General features: G+C 32.8%; 1 protein-coding gene and 1 long non-coding RNA gene across 3 annotated transcripts in view; one reads left to right on the top strand and one right to left on the bottom strand.

Moving 5' to 3' along the window:
- The first annotated feature begins 6,294 nt into the window (after positions 1-6,294).
- The window catches only part of LOC128158883 (TBC1 domain family member 30-like), a 33,485-nt gene continuing 19,802 nt past the window's right edge, over positions 6,295-19,977 (top strand). Inside the window, exons 1-3 of one of the 2 annotated variants that reach the window (XM_052821853.1) lie at positions 6,295-6,452; positions 7,297-7,572; positions 12,688-12,852. In XM_052821853.1, the coding sequence (XP_052677813.1) occupies positions 7,314-7,572; positions 12,688-12,852 (424 nt within the window). In that variant the 5' untranslated portion in view covers positions 6,295-6,452; positions 7,297-7,313. The other variant, XM_052821854.1, reaches the window with a different exon arrangement.
- LOC128158884 (uncharacterized) lies at positions 7,421-19,604 on the bottom strand. Its single transcript, XR_008240056.1, has 4 exons — positions 19,467-19,604; positions 12,679-12,834; positions 12,433-12,528; positions 7,421-7,559 (listed from the first exon to the last, which is right to left on the bottom strand). It is a non-coding gene; the product is annotated as an uncharacterized LOC128158884 (long non-coding RNA).

The raw sequence follows: 19,977 nt of genomic DNA, 5'->3' as shown, positions 1-19,977 counted from the left end.
AAGAGTCTTGACACATGCAATTAGTTGTTTCAAATTTTCCCCACTTTCTCCTATGGCACAATGGAACTCCATATCAGAAAAATGATCCCTATGATTTTCTTTGATGAGCTTGTTAAATTTAATAAACTCCCAAAACATTACCATAATTACCATACTATGTAAAAATATGTAAAAAAGAAAATTTAAATATTACAAACAATTTTAAAATTACCAAAACACTATAATCATATCAGTAATTTTGAATTTCATTTAAATTAATGCCCAATAGGGTCACTTCATCAACTTACTTGACAAATAAATTTAAACAACCTCTAAAAATAGTTTAACTTCTTTATTAAAAATGAAATAATTATTTATTTCCTTATAATGATAGAACTTTTTGTTTACATGAAACAGTTTTATAATAGCCCCAAAACCATCACCCACTTTACAGATTATCAATTTCCCCTAAACACATGCTCCATCTGAACCATGGCTCAGATAATGGCTCCCTTGGGACAAATGAATTCAGCCACACTTGTCTCTGATGTTCTTATTAGCTCCTAAGAATTTATCAATGACAAACAACAACTTTGCATTGTCAGTTGATAGAATACTTATAAAAAAATATTTTTTTTTATTAATTAAGACATAAAGACAAAAAATCTCCATCTGGATGTATTTATATAAATATATTTTAGAGTGTTTTCTATTAATTAATTAATAAAATCTGTAAGGATTACCTCCCTTACTTTTCAACATTAGTGTACAATATATAGAATAAGGAAAATGAAAACTGTCATAAAATCATTAAATCTTGTCTGATCTCAAAAAAAATTGCAGGTGCACATCTTCAGATAGTGTTCAACATATGTACAAATTTTCAAACTGTTCCATGCAGTAATAAAAAATTCTATAGGGGGGACAAAGTTGCGTCTACAGACAGACGGACAGACGGACAGGGTGAAACCAATATACCCCCCTAAACTTTGTTTGCGGGGGTATAATTACATAGACTGAACAGTTCTATTTTTATCACTTTTTTTGATACATTTGGGCTTATATTACACAGTAAGTGTTATTTTAAATATACAGGTATATCCACACTTGACATTCTCTGAAACAGTGCTGTAAACAAACCACTAAAACTGATCAAATACAGAACTGTAAATTTACCACTGCACAAATGTAGTTAAAGTAGGAATTATTCAAATCTTTAAACAGCACTCTAGGGATACCTCAGACATTGAAAAAGAGTATTGTTACCACACTGAACCTATAATAATTTTAATGACTAAATATTAAGTATAAGAGTACTGTAACCCTACCAGTGATGGTGATATATTATAACAGGCTTGTAACCTTACCACGTTCAATGTTACGTTACGTTTACGTTAATGGTAACAAAAGAGTAACCATGCCACAAACAGTAACTATACCAGCTATGTAGTCCTATCCATAAAGTTATTGTGACCATATTTTTTTCATATGCATACCACTGATAGAACAGTGCTGTATCTCTATTGTAACATTATCACTAAAAGTGAAACAGGATTCAAACATTACCACTGATGGTGACTGTAACAATACTGTAACCTTATCAATCATGGTGAATATAACAGTTATGTAACCTTTCCACCAATGGTAATGTAACAGTATTACTGATAGTAGCTGTAACAGTACTGTTAACTTATCATTTACAGTGAATGTTTTAGTACTGTAACCTTAATTACTATTGATGGTGGCTGTACTATTACTGTTACATACCACTGACAGTAACAATACAGTAACCTCACTGACAGTAACTGTAACAGTTCTGTAACATGAGACTGACAATGACTGCAACCTTACCACTGACAGTTAATGTAACAGTACTGTAAACCTACCACTGAGGTGACAGCTTAAGGTATGTACCAATACCACTGAGAGTAACATTACTGTAAACCTATTACTGATAGTGACAGAAATAGTACTGTTACATGTACTTTATCACTGACAGTGGTTGTAACTGTATTGCAAGTACCTTACCAAAAAGGTGTCTGTTATAGTATTGTTACCATATTATTGACTTTAACGACTGTAACAGTATTGTAGAATCATCACTGTCAGTAAAGACTGTAGCAGTACTGTAACCTTACCACTGATGGTGACTGAAACACGTTATCATTGGTGATGACTGTAACAGTATTGTAACCTTACCACTGATGGTGACTGAAACACGTTATCACTGTTGGTAATGACTGTAACAGTATTGTAACCTTACCACTGATGGTGGCTGAAAATTATTTTCACTGTTGGTGATGACTGTTACAATATTTTTAAACCACCACTGATGGTGACTGTAATAGTACTGTAAACCTACCGGTTACACTAACTGTAACAGTACTGTAACTTTATAACTGACGATGACGACTGTAACAGTACTGTAACTTTACTACTTACGTTGACCGTACCATTACTTTATCATTACCATTGACAGATAATGTAACTGTACTATAACCCTAGTAATCACTGACAGTAACTGCAACAGTACTGTAATCTTTCCACGGACAGTTACTGTTCTGTGTAACCGTCCTACTGACAGTAAACCGTATCCGTGACAGTGCATGACTCTTAATATACAATATCATTACTTCTTATTGTGATTGTTACAGTCTTGAAATCATGAACTAATGATAATTGTAACAAAATTGTGTTGCCTGGGCAATGAAATAAAATTATTACAGCCTTTTACTCGTGTGATTATTACAGTATAAAGTTACAGCAACCCTACATCTGACAGTAATGATATATAACAGTATTGCAACCCATGAGCCTTTTGAGTTTGCATTATTGTGGCTTTTTGAAAGGCGTTATTATACCTGTTGCATTTCAAAACTTAATAATTTTGAAAGGATCGAGTTTTTCGCGTTATTGCTCTCTCCTTCGCGTTCCCACTTTTACACCTAACTTTGCATTTTATGCCTTAAACATTAATGATACTTGCAGGGTTTCGTAGGTTTGTATGTTAATTATGTTCGCAAAAGTAACTTAAGCTCTTGTTGCTTTTTACTCAGTTCTAAGGAGAGAAAGCTAAGAAAATGAATAACTGACATTTTTACTATCAACGTCATGCTTAATTAACTTTCTTTATATTTGGTTGACTCATTACTGCACAGCAGTGTCAATTAAAGTTCATTTGCCATCTGCATGGTACAATTTATTCCTCTCCCCATTTCTTGGCGAAAAACACCTACGTTTATAATATTTGGTTTTAATAAAAAAAAGAAAAGGACTGCATCGATATGCTTCATTTTGGCTCCAATATCTTGCCTTATTACGCTGTTTAAAACTTTACACATGTATAGTTAAATCTAAGATAAAATACGTGAATTAGACAAGAGACAAACGTTTTGTAAGAAAGGGGTCTGGGGAACGGCAGTCCCTCCCCACCCCCCACCTGAAGCTGAGCATAATGTTTATGGTTACAGTAACGAATACATTTCTATTAGTTTTGTTCTTTTTTCTTTTGTTTACATAAAAATCAAATATACTGAAACAACAACAACAAAAACAACAAAAGAAACACCAACAGATACAAAGAATCAAGAAAATACATCTAAAAGAAAAAAAAATCATAGTTTTGAAATGATCGAAGCATGCAACCATGACTGACAAAACGGTGAAAGCGAGATTTTTTACCAGATTTTTTTGAGTACAAATTGCAGTTTCATCATTTTCCAAGCAATTTTATACCTGGTATATTTGTCTTGTAGGTTAGGAGAGTAAAAGTTAAAATGTAATTTACGGTTACCATAGCACGCCGATGTATTGCATGTTTTGAAATTCCTTATAGTATTAAGGCAATTTACTACCCCCCCCCCCCCTCCCCTATATTGGATCAAAGCAACCGTACGCGTCATTTTTGGAGATGCTTACCAAAACTGTGCTCTAAAAAGCAGTGCTGCTTCCTTTCATTTTGATGTGGATTGATTTTGTACCATATGCATGTTTAATATGCATCGATAATTAATACATTGCATTCATTATAAATAAATTCTCTTGCATTTCTCGAAGCATTTTTGACAGTTCGATTAAACCTCATTAAATCCACCTGACCTTCTGCAAAGCAACTTAAAGATATACACCGAGCAGGGATAGGGTAATGGTAATTGAGTGTAATTAATTACAAATTTTGAGGTAATTGAAAGTAATGTGTAATTGGTCGAATTTTCAATTACATGTAATGGTAATTTAATTAATTACCTTCAAAAAGGCATGTAATTCCAACTACTTTTCAATTACTTTCAATTACACACTGATGTACATATAGCCTAAATATAAAGCTGTCCACTACCCATTGTTCCCCACACCAACAATGGTACAAGGTCAAGTTACGAAGAGTAGTTAAAAAGTATTGAACTATTGTTATATATATCATACTAGATATTTTTCAAAATGAATTTTTTCAGTGATTCAATATTTAATCATAAGTTTCCCAAATTTAATTATAAGTACATGTATTTGATGATTTACTTGATATCTTTTTTCTTAAAATACTCATTTCCATTCTTATTAGGATAATTAGAGTGTCAATTATCATTGAATTAGTTTTAAAAAATCACTGTTTAATTTATAAACAAAATCAGTGTTACTTAGATTATATAAACTATTAATTAAGTCATGCTTTGTAATTGATAGCCTAAAATACATAGAGCTAAAATGCATGGCCTCAAATGGGTTTTAGTGTTTGATACCTTACATGTCCACAGGGTGTGTTCCCTGATTGCAAACATTTGATAATTACATGTAGGTACAGAACAACAGGTGTGAATTGTGTTTTGATAACAATTAAAGTCTGCCCTCTATCTGAGATTAACCTGTATTTGGCATTGTATTTATAAAGAAAAAATAGTGGATAAAAATGCAAAGGAGAAAGTTTTCATATAATAGTTTTGCATGCAGGAAATACTTTAGTTGACATGATAGGTTAGGGGATATGACTTTCAAATGTTTATTGAATATCAAAGTGATATAGGACACCTTCATATTGTGACTACCGGTACCTGCATTTTGAAATAACAATAAAACCAACTTTATATTTTTTCTTTCCAAAAATTGTTAATTATAAAAGTAGTTAGCAAATTATCAAACAGTGAAAGTATTTTGATTATGACGAAATTTTATTCACATTATAGACATACCTCCTTAAATGTTCATGTGTTGTAGATAAATCATGGTTTTAGTAAATTTTGATGAAAATGTAATTTGTAATTTAATTAATTACATCTGCAAAGTAATTGTAATTTAATTAATTACATTTGAAAACTATTGTAATGGTAATGGTAATTTAATTGAAGAATTTAAGCAAGTAATTGTAATTTAATTAATTACTTTCCTTTGTAATTGACCCCATCCCTGACACCGAGGTAGCTGCAGGTCTGTAGCTCCCGGACTCAATAAATTCGGATGGATGTCCTAGACCATGCAGCTGGAACTGCATCTTACACCGAGGAGAATATGGTCATCAAAACCGTGGCAATGATGCATAGGCATCGGAACCGGGGGAGCTGGGGGGGGGGGGGGGCTATACCCCCAACTTTTTTTGCAAAGTTAGACCTAACATTAGACACATGGCATCCGGGAGGGGCTAGCCCCCCCCCCCCCCCCACACACACACTTTTTCTCACAGCAAACATAATTGTTTCTAGATTTACCATAATAAGAATATAATAGTAATATTGAAAATGAAAAATTATACAGATTAGGAATTTCACTGATTATTTGGGGAATTTTTTTTTTTGATTATGATTTTCATGATCTTGGGAAATAGGTTTTGTTTTGTTTTTTTTTTGCTTGTCAAGATCTCTGATGATTAGTCTAGCCCCCCCCCCCCCCCCCCCCCCCCCCCCCCACACACACACACAATATTTGATTCCGACGCCACTGTGAGTAGGATTGTGATGAATCTTATATCTAGGTCGATAAAATATTCGAGATCAACAAATCAAATCAAAATTAGATTCACAAACCAAAAATTTACGTGTATTTAACTATGCAGGGATCCATACGGATGGAAGGGTCCGGGGAATAATTGTGTTTGCGGTGTGGGGCGGGGGGGGGGGGGCATAATGAAATAGAAAAAGTGATATTGAGAGGTTTCTAAATTTCAGCTTCAATTTCCTAAATCTACATTTCGAGAATAGGAACATTTGATTTGTAATTTTCTTGCATGCTGGGACATAATTGTTTCTAATCTTCTCATCGAGTTTTAAATACTGAGCTGTCTAAATTTAAACGTCCCGCCATTGAAACTGAAACAAAACTCTCTATAATTGGAGGGAGAAAACTCCTCAGCTCTTCAATGTTTTGCCAACAGGTCTGCAAGTAGCATGAAATACGGAGTTTGGGAATGGATTGTGCAATATTGTATCAAGCTTTATCGTAGTAACACCAAGATTGCTGACAAAATGATGAAACATTAAAACAAGAAGGTTTGTATGATTTATCCATCTTTTAATCGGTAAAATACGACAGTCATAAAATTGTTTTATATATCGATAAAACTGGTGTTAACTGATGCAAAACTTCAATACATTTTCAATTTTGAGTGTACCCATCGGCAATTTAACTGATAAATCCGCTTACTAGATAATTGACCACCAAACAAGCAGGCCAGTGGATGCATGACGCATGATCTGTCACAGCTGTAGTGAGCAATACGGCAATGAAAATGCCTTTGGAGCAATATTTTTGTTATCTCCAAAATACGCATAATATTATTTATTTGCAGCACAGGATTACATTGTTATTGGGAGAGAAAAAAATCCTATAACATTTGTTTGAATTGTGGAGTAGCATGTATCACCATACATTTCTGTGATTAATTTGGAGTCAGGTAACTAATCATATATGCAAATCTCAGGATTTTTTTAGAACATGTAAGTAGGAGAAATTGATAAATCTTAATGATTTTGAGGGTTTACATATACATGATGGTGATTGGTATGGATTACAGAGAATAAACATGATAAAAGTAACAATATATTTTTAAGAGAGAAGATTACTTTACCTTGCATACTTAAATTATTTCACAGAATTGGTTTTTTCCCTCAAAATTATGATAAATGGGTTTTGATACAGAGTAAATTATACATTTGTTTAAAAGTAAAAATTTCATATATTAATGGTTCTGTCTTGATCAGATACGATGTTTTGTCAAATTCAATCTGCTCCTGACCATGTCTTTATCATGTTTATGGCAATTTTAAGAAATTAGGAATATTGGTAATTCATAGCATGATAATATTATATAATTATATTCAAATCTTGTTGTAGAATGTAGGAAATTTCCTATGCAGCACAGTGAAATGTCCTCCATTGGCTCGCTGACAGATCTTTCGCATCATGACCGCAAAACATCCATCGTGGACGACCTCCTCTGTGAGATATACGACCGGTGGTACGATGGTCGCCATGATAGTTTTGAGAGTGACACCTTCACGGAATGTTCCAGTACGTCAGAGGTGTACCACTGGCACCGCAATTCATTCCAACTGGAGAACGACAATAAACACTCCACTCGAATCCTCCCCTCTGTCCTACAAACACAAAGTAAACAGCTTATATCAAAAATCATATTCTCTCTTTCTTTCTCCTTTCTCTCACTCTCCCTTTCCTTGTCCATCAGTTTATATACATACTCATCTCTCTCTCTCTCTCTCTCTCTCTCTCTTGGTAACAGTTTTTACAATCATGAATTTACTGCAGCAATAAGTTCACAAATTGACCTTAATGTCTGTTTGCATGAAATATGCATGCAGTATTTTTTTGCTTGCACTAAGCATTATGAATCATGTTCTCAGTTTTCAATGCTTTTTAGATGCGTCAATTCAAACATGCTTATAATGAACCAAAGATAATTATTATTTTTCAATTTGTTTTTATTCTTTGGAAACAGTTTGTTATCCTATGGCATTGATACGTAGTTTGATTTGTACATACACTTGAAACACTGAACAGATATGAAATGTTTAGTTCCATGTTTTTGTGATTAATCAAGCAAGCTAAGTTTGTTGATGTATTCTACATAGATGAAAAACTGTTTTTGTTATTTTGATAGATTACATCCAGGGGAATATTTTCTTTAAATATTTGGTTATAAACAAATGTCAAGTACGTGGTTATGTGAGGAACAATAAGTGAAGCATTACCTTGTATCTTTGGAGAAAATGGCCCCTGACCTCTCATTATAAGTTTAGGCAGTGTAATTTTACCAGAAAACCAGATCATTTTTTGGGTGAATTTACTGTGAATGTCTGGATGGCAAATGCAGGGGTAATTTATCATTAAATTAAATATTTTTAGCACCATTCTAAGATATTAAATTCAGTAGTAGATGTTGATTACAAACTTTTAATTTGTACAAGTTATTTTAAAAGGATAACATAATTCTTAATATCTTGTTATGATAATTACATGCTAACTAAAATCATAGCACTTCATTTCAGCCTAACAATCCCCCTCTCCTGTATTAAAAAATTAACTTTGTCAGAGGTAGCTTTATATTTAGGGTATGAACCTCAGGAAAAACAGAAAAACATGTACCAGAAGGTGTTGGTTTGCTTGGGTTTAAGGCTAGTGTGTATGTAATCACATAATATTTTTCTAGTTCCTAGCTCCTAAATTCCTGCAACTATTGATCTGCTTAATTGTGAACTCAAACTTTCATTGATTGCATTTGTTTTTTATGAAGACATAAGATACTGTTGATATATTAGATTTTTATTATCAAATGTTTCTGGCTTATTTCCTTTGAGATTCAAGAAGCTTTAGAATACTGGTAGTAGAGATTTATATGTATTCGATATTATTTCATTGCTCAACATATAGTCATGTATTCTCAACATATACCATCAGGAGGCAAACAAATCATTGAATTTCCTGTATACACAATTTTATGTCAGTTGAACATAAAATATTAAATTGCAAATAGTTTTTAATGTCTAAATACATCATGCATGATTCAAAACCACATGATGTATAGATCAGCAATGGAAGATGTGATTCAATTTTTGATGCATGATTTGGGCGTTAAATTTAATTAGTGAGTAAAAATCAAATAGTTCATGTACCCTATTGATGTAGTATAGCAGTCAACTTAATTCTGAAGCAAAGATTTTTTTTTTATATTATTTACTGGTACACAAAATTTATTTCAAAAACTCCATTGAATGGGACTAGAAAGCACAGATAGTATAAAATTAAGATAATTTTCAAGTATGAAATCAAGAATTTATTTAAAATTATTTTATAAGTTCTTAGGTCATTTTCTATTTTATTTTTTTATCCGCTATAAAATATGCTATTATAGTAGTGACTTGATACAGGCATATGGCTGAATCTGAATCTTAAAATCAAACTCCTAGTCCAGGTTAAGTGGTTAATTCATTAGATGGGTTGGTTTGATAACCTGTTTGATTGTATCTGAGTTGTTTCATTAACTTACTTTTCCTATTTGTATCTACACTATGCTCCATTAACCCCCACCATCTTATGTCCATTAGAAAGAGTATGTCAACTCAGCCATGTTTGTCGATCCTGAACCAGTAAATATTTACAAAGAAAGCATTTTATTGTTTATGTTTACATCTTTAAATTTCTTTTAACAAATTAATGAGTATAAGGTAAAGGTAACTAAATCATTGTTAATGTATTTAGTTAGTTCATTTATAGAAAAAAGCCAATTCCTCTATAGGGAATTTGAATCTGAAATAATCACATTTATTTCGTGCAGTTTGTGATTTCCTTAATAGCTAGGTTGCTGAAGGTTTCAACAAATTGATAAACTTGTTAGCATGGGATCGTGTAGATTTCAGTCCTGTCAGTTTCTATTGAGTTATGAATTACAATAAGTTTTCTTTAAAAATGACAGAGGAAATACTTTGTAGATGTATATATAATCTTTGAATGCATGATATTTTTTTTTTCTCTCTGTCTAAATATATGTGCCTATCCTCCTTATTTTTGTGAACAATCAAGCTAAGGAGATATCATTACTTCAAAACCAAAAAACAAACCATTTTATGAATAGGATAGGAAACTTTTTTTAAAAAATCCATTAAAGGTAAAAAGCTGGTAACCAACATATGTTCTGTGTTAATATAACACGATAAGTGGCGGTATTGTAGTATGAAACACAGTTTACACCACCAATGTAAATATGAGCTCTACATTTGACAGGTGCCATGTAACATATGGTAGTATTGTACAAATTGACTGAAGGGATCGGCTGATGCTGTAAACATCCTTATTGAGTCCCCAGGCAAACATCCATAATAAGTTACCAATTGCTAAATAAAGAGAATGAGAAAGGGGGGGGGGGGGGATGGAATAAAATGAGAGTAATATTGATCACTTGCAATAAAAGATCTTGGGGTCAAGTCCACCCCCCCCCATTGTAAAATTTGAATTTCAATATTTTAATTTACAAAATTACATTGTAACATTGGCAAAAATAGGCCTTGGACCTTTTCCCCATGAAACAAGGTTTTTTTATTCATCTGAATTTGGTCATGGAGTATTAGTGTAACATTAACATAAACATCCATTTTTTTTTTAGATAAAAAGAAGTTATTAAAATACTTCACTGTATGAGATTCATTGATTTTTGACGAAGCTTTGCAGCCACTCCCATCATGCACCTGCTCATTTTAGTGAATTTTATGCGCCTGTTTGGAGACATTTATGAGTGTAATAGGCAGTATTGACATTTGAGTTTTTATAAATATCTCTGAAACTATGCATATACATCATGCATATAGGAAATCAATGTAATGCATCCTTCACATAAGTACAAGTTTGCGACCTTTGCTCTTTTTATATGCCGTTAAATAAGGAATAAGGAATCATTCTTTGAGTATTATGAGGTGATAATTTCAGTCGGGGCGTGATCAAATCCAATAGAGCCCGAAGGGCTTTATGATAAATTTGATCACGCCCCGACCGAAATTATCACCGCATAATATTCAAAGAATGATTCCTTATTACTTATATTTATATAATTTTAAGCCATCGTACGATTAAATATATAAATATAAATTAGCAGACCCCGCTGGCGCCTCAATTTGGCGTCATTTGTATTATGGGTTATATAGTACAAAAATCGATACGTAGTGTTATCACAGGCAAAGACACTGGAAAATGTTAATATATAAGGAATAAGGAATCATTCTTTGAGTATTATGAGGTGATAATTTCAGTCGGGGCGTGATCAAATCCAATAAAGCCCGGAGGGCTTTATGATAGATTTGATCACGCCCCGACCGAAATTATCACCGCATAATATTCAAAGAATGATTCCTTATTACTTATATTTATATAATTTTAAGCCATCGTACGATTAAATATATAAATATAAATTAGCAAACCCCGCTGGCGCCTCAATTTGACGTAATTTGTATTATGGGTTATATAGTACAAAATCGATACGTAGTGTTATCACAGGCAAAGACACTGGAAAATGTAAATATCAGTTAATAATAATCATGCCAAGTCAGTTTCATACAAAATATTCTGGAGTACACCACACATTTTCATCATAGCATTTAAAATGTGTTAAAATTTTGTTCGTAATAATGAAACTCGAGGACAATTTATGTCTGTGGGATTTCTGATATTTGAAATACATTAAAAAAAAATTTCAGTTTGTTTAAACAATTTTTGTAATAATTCCATTTTACTAATTGTTTTGATCTTTGCAACTCTCTTTGCTATATGTAATACATGTAATAAGAAAATCTATAGAAGGATAAAAAGAGCTTTAAAAAAATGGAGTTGAGGTAGCAAGGTGAGAGGTAGATTAAAACTATTTCATAGAATGAACAAAATTCATGTGTACATGACCTTGTCCAATTATTGCTTAATGGTTTGAGAGATCACAAAGTATAGAAATCAATCACGAAATGAATATCATAATCATATAAAAATTATATGTTCAGGAGTTATCCCTCTTGCAACAAAAGTCGTTAAAAGGAAAAAAAAATCTTAACAATGTGACTGATCTGTAAATTGACTTTGCTAGCGTACATTAACTTTGTATGCTGACATTCTACCAGTACTGTACCAGTTTGGTTTCAACTCCCTAACTATCTCAGCATATATTACAGTATGTAATGTATGATACATGTATTAATTTTACTTTGACTTAAGGACAGAATATGGATAAAAATGCAAATCCTGGTTTATTTAGCTTTTATGATAATTTTTCATTATTTGAGACATGGTGTTTTTCAAATATATATATATTTTTAAAATTGTCTAATTCTTAATCTCATAATGTCATATATTTATACTTCAGTTCAAAAACATTTTTCTTTTACCATAATCTTTCTTTTCATTTTCTAATATATTAATACAATATAAATTATTATCTTCAAAATCATTCTGTAGATCTTAATAATAAAACTTCAGTACCACTTATGAACTGAAAGGCCCGGGATTCATCATTGTTATAGATCCGTGGCAAAGGTCTAATGCATGGAATCCACATTCAAAATAATTGCTCGATACCTGCAAAATTGAAATCACTTTAATCTAATTGAAGCCAGAAAGTATCATTACATTGACAAATATTACTTTGAGCCAAAATATTTATTCTATGACTTTATATGCTATATGAAGTTAAGTTATATTGTGTATTTTTGATAAAAGATTTCATACCTTTCGTAGGTGTGACTGAGCTGAGGAAGACTGTAGATGAGCTGCAGCATCGCATTAACTTTGTATCGTCTCGCCTGGTGCGCCAACTGAAGAGACGAGACCGGAGAGTGGCCAAGCTCCAGCACAACTCGGATCTGGTGACCGCCATACTGCAGGCTGCCTCGCAAAAGAGAAGTAGGTATCAGAATGCAGAGAGAGGCTGGGCGATTCATACTAATTTTTATGTTGAAGAATTATCACCAACGATGAGGTTTATGATGTAAGGTGTTATTTTTACCAATTTTTTGTGATATCATTTAAAATCACATAAGTTTGATTGCAATTTTTTTTTTATATATATTATCCAGAAATTCCGGAAATTAACATCGAAAATAAATAAATAATCACACAACTTTGCTACCAGGAAATAGAAAAATCACTAGTTATACAGTTATTTTAACAACAAATGAGAGAGAGAGAAAGAGAGAGAGATATAGGAGAGAGAGAAAGGAGAGAGAATGAACATGCATCTATTGAGATTAATCACAGGTGCTTGAGGACAGGATCCCCCCCCCCCCTTCAAGTATATAGACCCCGGGACTTTATTCATTTTTTTAAATTAAATTAAATCATCCTTTTAGGACATATTTCTAATTTAATTTATTCATTCATTGCCCAAAATTACCTAAAACAAACATTTTTAAAAAATCAGACCCTCTGTACATATAATACAAGAAGGTTGCTAACTTCGTCCATCTAGAATCAACGGTAAGGGTTTATCGCAAGGAAGATAACTCGTAACATTAATTTTTTTATTTTCTCTTTTATGTCTTGATTAGAATTCATACTTCTAATGAATTGTACTTTTTTCGAGTTTGCCATGCAATTGCTCTCTTTAAGAGCGGAGTTATCTTCCTTGCGATAAACCCTCACCTCCGTTGATTCTAGATGGATGGTTCAAAACTTGCAACTTGTCGGTAAAAATTGTCCTAACTTACCCAATAAATGTATTTACATGGGCATGGCATGCAGATATTCAGTGAAGGGAATTATCGGGCTACGACATAAAGTCACCGTTTTTACTGGTAGATGTAGTTTGATAGTACATTTCAACAAATATTCATCGGCAGTGCCTCTCCACTGGCAGACAAAGTTAGCAACCTTCTTGTACCGGTATTATGTATGAAGAGGGTCTGATTTTTTAAAAAAATGTTTATTTTAGGTAAAAATATGCAATGAATGTATAAATTAGATTAGAAATATGTCCTAAAAGGATAATTTAATTTAAAAAAATGAATAAAGTCCCGTGGGTCTATATGCTTGGGGGGGGGGGGCGATCCTGTCCTCAAGCACCTGTGAGATTAATGATTCATAAAAGACAAAACAAAGCTTGAGAAAGTACAGGTGAGAAAACAATGAAACAAATCCTGAAAGACTTGGAAACAGTGTGCAGATTCACTTGTGTGAGAATATGGATAATAAAACAGCTAGCATTGAATTACCATTCTATAAGCTTTTAGTGACAAATTTTCAGCCTAATGGTGGGTTTTTTTATCAGTGAGTATATATTGATTGTTCATCAGGGAGATGAGCAGTGAGTGCTTGCAGTAATAGTTTGAGTTTTTCATTGTCCACCTACTCATCTGCAGAAGTGGCATTTTTCATGTGCAGTATTATCAGACAATTTTCTTTCATAGAAAAATAAAGTGATTTTTTTAAATCAAAATTTTATAGACAGTCTCAAATACAGATCGATTAAAAAGGGAAAGAAATGGGAAGATGAAATAGTCATTTCCTGATTGTTTCCTCATATTTCAATAATTATTGGGTAAACTTCACTTTACTTTACTTTTCAATGTGAGCATTTCTTTTTGTACCTCTAAATTTGATGAAGTAAAGGCATTGAAAAAAGAGATAAAACAATGAAAAAATATTTTGGAACAGAGTATTTAGTGATAATTATAATCCCCAAGGGCATGCAAAAATAATCTCTTTTTAGAGGTAGTATTTCCCATGAGAATAAGAAGTTTTCTGGCAATCTAATTTAAAAGTTTTCTCACCATGCAGGCAGGAATATGCATGATAATTTGGCAAAAGTAGAAGGTTTGTGAATGAATAAGTTATGTTTTATATTTTTTTAAAATGTAACTATATATGTCAATCTAATTAAAATAAGACATTCAGAATCCGCTACCGCTTCTCAAACAAGCGGTAGCGGATTCAGAACGTCTAATTTTATTGTATTTACGGAAAGAAGACTTCTGTAAGATAAAAGAAAATATTCAGATTTTTAGGCTAAAATGTATGGATTTTTTTTCTATAAAAACTATACACACAAATAGTTTAAAGCTAATTAAAGAAATCAGATTTTTGATATATTAAAAAAAAAAAATTAGACTGGTTAATTTATTGACCACCCAACCTCCTTGGGTTCATGTGATTGATGGGGTCTGTGGAGAAATTGACATTTTCTCCATACAATTATAGACTGTCAACACAAGTCTGATCAGATCTGTGAAAAAGTAGGATCTGCTGCTTCATCTATAATGAATCAGATAAACTGAAGGTCAATAACATGAAAAGAGCAAAATTTGCTGTTTTTCATCATTTTTTTTTAAATTTTTTTTTTGCAGTATGTTAGCATTTTTACAACTCTGGGATCAATTAAATCAGAAAAAAAATGTCTGTGTAAATTAAAAGTTGTATTTTTGTCAATCCATTTCATGGAGAGACAGAGTTGATTGTCAAGTACGATAATTTGTAAGAAGTATAAAACGTGCCGCAGTAAGGTTTTCCAGGGAAGAAAATTTAAGTTGAGATTACTTCGATGTTAAGTAATGATTCAACACAAAATTGTAATCATTAGAAGTAAAAATGAAACATTTAAATTCTGTATACCGGGTTATTTTTGCCCTTCTACACTTTCAAATAGTTTCGCCCAGTCTTCAATTCGCCCGCTGACAACGAGGGTGAAAGGGAAGAAAATAAAACGGGGGCATTTTATATAATATTATTATTTTTATGTTATATTTCCCTGTATACAGTACTTATTCAAAAGCAGTAATCCATTTTACTCTACAGGCTAGTGATGTTTCAGATTGTACCATCAATAGTAATACATGTATATCTGATCAAGATACACAGTTCTATAGTCCATACAAAACCAACATTCCTACATCTAGATATTGATTTATGGAGAAAGCATTAATAGGTGTCTAATGTAGTCACAGAGTAATCCATTTTATGCCTTTTGCTAAATGAGAAATATATTACAGTACAAGCAATGCAGATCCCTTATTTTCTGTTGGTAGAATTGAGATACCAAGTATCCTCAGAAACGGAACTTCTATTACCCATAATTTAAAAAAAGGTGTCAAAATATGACCTAGAACATTAACTACATGGACCTTCCAACAACAAAAGCCCAAAAGTACCCCATCAATGAAATTGTCTTAACAGACATACTTAGTAATCTGCAGGTTGCTTTACATACTAAAGTAGTGTCTCAACTTTATTTGAGCCTTTGGTTTTAATTCAATTGCTTTAATCATATGATATGCAACTCCAAGATTGTATTTTTTTTTGGGGGGGGGGGGGGGAGATGAGGGGACTTTTTCTAGACAGGGGGCTCAGTTGGTGGAAAACAGTATGTTCTTATTGCATGATTTAAGATGTAACAATTTTTTATGCTGTTTTGTTCCAACAAAATCTGCAAGTGTACTTGTTACCATCAAGGCGATAGACTGCACTGTGTCAGATGAAATCACAACTGCTTTTTTCAAGCCACTTTAATGGTTTTACCATTAATGAAAGTATTATTTTCAATCTCTTTTCATTGATTTTGCTCTCTTTTTGTTTCTATCAAAACATGTTCCATGTTTTACAAGGGATAACTGTAGTAGGACAATAAAGGAAAGAAAGCACAGACAAATAAAATCCAATATGAGATTATCTAGTAGAAAATCTGCAAAAGTCATATATATATATTTATACATATAGGAACAATATAACCATAACTGGAAAGACTCATTCAAAAAAAGACCTGTATGATATAGACCCCAAGTATTTTAAGAGATATACAGTTTTGAGGAAAGCATGTAGTGAGGGTTACCAATATTGAGGAACACAATATTGACCCTGAAAATTGAAACAAGTATAGAAGAAAAGAATGATACACCAAGAATTAAGAAATACAAGGATGAAGATCAAGGAAAGCAAGTACATGTACATGTATGGAGAAACACAAGTACTGAGGAATACAATAATAGACCCCTTATACTGTAAACCAATTTTTAGTCTCGGCGACTTTACTTCGTGATTAACTGCCGATAAACTGGTTCGCAATGACTAATGTTCGCGACCAAGCCTTATCCAGACCTGTATTGTTATAAAAACTATAGACAAAGGATTGATTCGCAGCGAGAAATATTTGTAATGACAAGGCTCTCGCAAACCTCGCGAATATTTCTCGCACGCGAATAAAAGTTGGTTTAAAGTATTGAGAAATCCAAGTAATGATGAATACATTAATTATTAAAGACAAACAATTTAGACCCTAAGTATTGAAGAATACAAGTTATGAGGAATACCATTAAGACCCTGAGTATTAAGGAATGCAAGTATTAAAGTGTACAAGTATTGATGAATTCAGAAACAGACTGTATGGAAGACCCCATGTTTGAATAAAGGTGATAAAAAAATGCAAGTAATTATTGAGGAACACAATAAAGATCCCAAAGAATTCAGTATAGATTTAGAGGAACGTCAGTTTGTTCTTCAAGTATTTCAAGTATTTAGGAACCCAATTATAGAATATTACAAGTATTGAGGAACACAATTATTGAATATGGAACACCATTATTGAATATTACAAGTATTGAGGAACACAATTATTGAATATTACAAGTATTTAGGAACACAATTAAGCCCCTAAGTATTAAAGAATGCAAGTATGAAAGAATACAAGTACTGATGGATGCAGAAACAGACCCGTGTATTTTTAGAATACAAGTATTGAAGACCCCAAGTAAACTGGGTTGGTGTGAATGCAGAATTTACGATATGACAACAGAACAAATTTAAAGGATTCATGGGAATAATCTGAACTACACGCTGTCTTTATTGATGCAATATCCAGAATCACTATTATTTAAATAGTGCCTGTTTGGGATGGTAACTGTTGAAATTGACACCCCGAGAGAACCATTGTCAACCGACGCAAAGCGGAGGTTGACAGTGGTTTTCGGGGAGTGTCAATTTCAACAGTTACCCTCCCAAACAGGCACTATGTATTTTATTATACTGGATGTCTTATTTTTAAAGAAAATTTTGCCGCTTTTATATAGAAATGAACTGAATTCCACGGCGAACCGTACGCGTAATTTACGCTCGTGCAACAATTCGTTTTATTATACTTTCATGTTAAACACTGAAATCTGATTGGTTTAGACGCAGTTGATAATCCGTTCTATTACCGTCAGCGTTAGCAACACACTTAGCAACGGGTAACACAACGAATTGTTACATGCGCGTAAATGATGCGCGTACTGTTCGCCGTAGAATTCACGTCATTTCTATATAAAAGCAAATAAAAATTCTCTAAAATTAAGACATTCAGTATAATAAAAAATAAATAGTGCCTGTTTTGGAGGATAACAGTTGAAATTGACACCCCTCGAAAACCGTTGTCAACTTTCGCTTCGCGTCAGTTGACAATGGTTTCCTCGGGGTGTCAATTTCAACTGTTACCCTCCCAAACAGGCACTATTTATCAATTGATCTAAAAGAATATTATAGAACCGATCTAGAGAACTTTTCAATTTTAGCTATCCAGCCCCCCCCCCCCCCCCCCCCCCCCACTACCCCCTCCCCCCCCCCCCGAAAAAAAAAAGAAAAACCCGCAATATCTCACAATAAATTTTGATGCAACAATATTTTTATTGAATTATAGTATATTGAAAACTAAAGAATAGACTTATGGGGAAAATAAAAACGAAACGGTTGAACGTGATTTGATTTTTTAAACACGCAATAACGTCACGGTTGTTGGTCGAAGTCTGTACACGTATCGGTTTCGCAAAAATGTTTTAGTATCATTCTTTTTTTGAAATGTGCTTGTTTTATTTAATGTCAAACGTTTACGTTTTGAAAAATAAGTCTAAATGTCAATATATAAAACAAATTCTACATCATTAATCTGCGTAGGTTGTGTCATGACTAAGCGAATATGTATACACCAACATTAAAAAAGATAATTAAATTGTGTAACGATATAATGAAAAACGAAACCTTGTGTGTTCTACTTCGTCCAATATTTACAGTGTTATTAATATCGCTAGTGCCTTTGGTGCTTTTTAGATACCTAAAACAAAACATTTACACCGCCATAAACTTGAAAGAAAATTGATATTTACACATCTTACCTTTAACTATAGTGAACATGATCCAGTGGCATCGAATTATGAATTATAGTAATGGGACAAAAAAATACATCCTTTGAAGTTTGATACCTAATTGTTCGCCATTAATTCATTGCCGTTATTTTGTTTTTTCTCTCTTTTAGATGTAGACAATGAAATATTTGAAATGGAAGTTAATACAACAATGAATAGTTTTTTGGGACTGATTTAGATGCCTTAATATATAGTTTTAAAAGCTCCAGTTTCAATAACCTTTTGTTTTTGAAGGTATTGAATTATTTCACTGTATTCCAGCAATAGCTGCAGTAAAAATAGATCAAAAGTTTAAAATTAAATTGTCCTTATTCAATGACAGGTATTTCTGATATCGTTTGTAAAAACAATACTCACAGATGTCTCCAGTACATTCCAAATGCGGGCAACATGGGCATTCCTCGTTGCTAAGTTTTCCATCCATCGCTGTAATGTACTAATGAAGCGTACATATATTTAAAAAGTCGGGTAACATAAAATGTTGACGGTGTAGTGAGAATTTTAACAGGTGCTCCAGATTTGATTTAACTGTTGTCTGTACGTGTCGCATGTTTGTTGAAATAAACTTTCATCTCAAAGACAACAAGCCATCAACTCCACACGGACGATAAAAGTGGGTGTTTATCAGAGAAAAGAAAACCATTAATGCCTCTCATCGCAAACTGTTATCGAAAAAAGTCAAACAATAGTTCTTCTCTCGTTCGCCTACGCTACTATTGGAAATTCTCGGAGCAACAGAGGTGTTAATAACACTGGGCGATATTCCACCTTCCGAAGCAGGACTTGATCGGTCTTGGGTGCGTTCATGATATTAGTATTCTGTACGCGTACAAAGTGCACGAATTCGCGGTATATACACGTACCGTAA

The sequence above is a fragment of the Crassostrea angulata genome, chromosome 8, assembly GCF_025612915.1.
Source record: "Crassostrea angulata isolate pt1a10 chromosome 8, ASM2561291v2, whole genome shotgun sequence".
NCBI lineage: Eukaryota > Metazoa > Mollusca > Bivalvia > Ostreida > Ostreidae > Magallana > Magallana angulata.
Note: the sequence above shows the minus strand (reverse complement) of the source record. Positions and strands in the feature narration are given on the sequence as shown.